This window comes from Malaclemys terrapin, chromosome 1, assembly GCF_027887155.1.
Source record: "Malaclemys terrapin pileata isolate rMalTer1 chromosome 1, rMalTer1.hap1, whole genome shotgun sequence".
In the NCBI taxonomy this organism is placed as follows: domain Eukaryota; kingdom Metazoa; phylum Chordata; order Testudines; family Emydidae; genus Malaclemys; species Malaclemys terrapin.
The window spans coordinates 350,634,986-350,636,469 of record NC_071505.1 but is presented as its reverse complement, the minus strand read 5'-3'; the positions used below and the strand labels follow the sequence as shown (position 1 = coordinate 350,636,469).

Sequence of the window (1,484 nt, the reverse complement as noted above, 5' to 3'; positions counted from 1 at the left end):
TTCACTGGGATTGTTCAGTTCCCTCAGAGGACTTCTCTGGACTTGACTCTGAGCTAAATAATCTGGTGCCACTTGTAAATGTTGCCACTTCACTGATCACCTCCAGTTCTAGATTGTTGATAACTATAAGATATTTATCATACTATTTTCTATAAAGTGTGTAATCCCCTTCGCTGGGTTTCTCTCCCTTTACAGGCACCTGGAACATTTCTGAGCCCAATCGATGCATTGACCACCTCATGGCAGTTTTCAACATCACCGCTTCCCACCCTTCAACATTCATCTTAATGGGCATCCCTGGCCTGGAAGCTGCCCATTTCCTGATTTCCATCCCTTTCTCTATGTTCTACATTATCGGTCTGTTGGGAAATTTCACAATTTTGTTTGTTGTAGGCAAAGAGCGGACTCTCCACAATCCAATGTACCTGCTGCTCTGCATGCTGGCGCTCACAGACATTGCCACACCTACCTTCGTTGTGCCAAATGCACTGTGTATATTTTGGTTCAATTTGAAAGGTATTACTATGGGTGGCTGCCTCACCCAGATGTTTTTCCTTCACACTGTTTCTCTTATGCACTCCGCCATCCTTGTGACAATGGCCTTTGATCGTTATGTTGCCATTTGTAAGCCTCTGAGATACACCATCATCCTCAGTAACACACGAATAGCTAAGCTAGGGTTTGTGGGTTTGATAAGAGCTGTTCTCTTCATTCTTCCCCTGGTCCTGCTCCTGAGCCGGCAGCCATTCTGTGCGAATCACATTATCCCCCACACTCAATGCGAGCACAATGCTGTCGTGAAGATGTCATGTGGGGACATTATGGTGAACAGGATATACGGCTTGGTGCTATTCTTTGTAGTCAACATGTCAGACCTGACACTCATTGCCCTGTCCTATGGTCTGATCATCAAGGCTGTTCTCAGACTCTCCTCTAAGAAAGCCCACCAGAAAGCCCTCAACACCTGCACAGCCCACATCTGTGTGATGCTGACGTATTATACTCCTAGCCTCTTTTCCAACCTGACAAACCGGTTCGGTCAGAGCATCGCTCCCCACATTCATATCATCTTGGCTGACCTCTATCTCCTCATCCCGCCCATGCTCAACCCAATCATTTATGGGGTCAAATCCAAAGAGCTTCGTGACAAAGTGGGCAAATACATCTGCAGAAAGTGACTGCCATGGGTGACTGACTTGAAACCTGTGTGACAAGAAGGAGAAAGTATATCTCCTTCTTAATCAAGGGTGCTCTGTTTGAGTTTGGCTGAGCTTAGTGTTGTGGGAAAATTTACCTGTTTTCTCTGTGTCCAATACTTGAGGAAACCTGGACGATAAACCAAAGACTAACAGTAACAAACTAATTCAGTGCAAAATGTGGACATTGACTAGCATCATGGAATGCAATTACAAAGAATTAATATGATAATGTTATTGCTGTTTTTTCAGTATATAAGTTTTGGGCTAATTTGGGGGCTATATTTC

At 44.4% G+C, this 1,484-nt stretch overlaps 1 protein-coding gene across 1 annotated transcript; it reads left to right on the top strand.

The window, feature by feature from the left end:
• The first annotated feature begins 239 nt into the window (after nt 1-239).
• LOC128832905 (olfactory receptor 52E2-like) lies at nt 240-1,178 on the top strand. The gene has a single exon (XM_054020612.1). It carries the CDS (start codon nt 240-242, stop codon nt 1,176-1,178), a length of 939 nt encoding a protein of 312 aa, XP_053876587.1.
• Nucleotides 1,179-1,484: the final 306 nt, after the last annotated feature.

What these genes read in the sequence shown, in the direction of transcription:
- LOC128832905 (XM_054020612.1), top strand. Translation starts at nt 240, where the DNA reads ATGGCAGTTTTCAACATCACCGCTTCCCACCCTTCAACATTCATCTTA.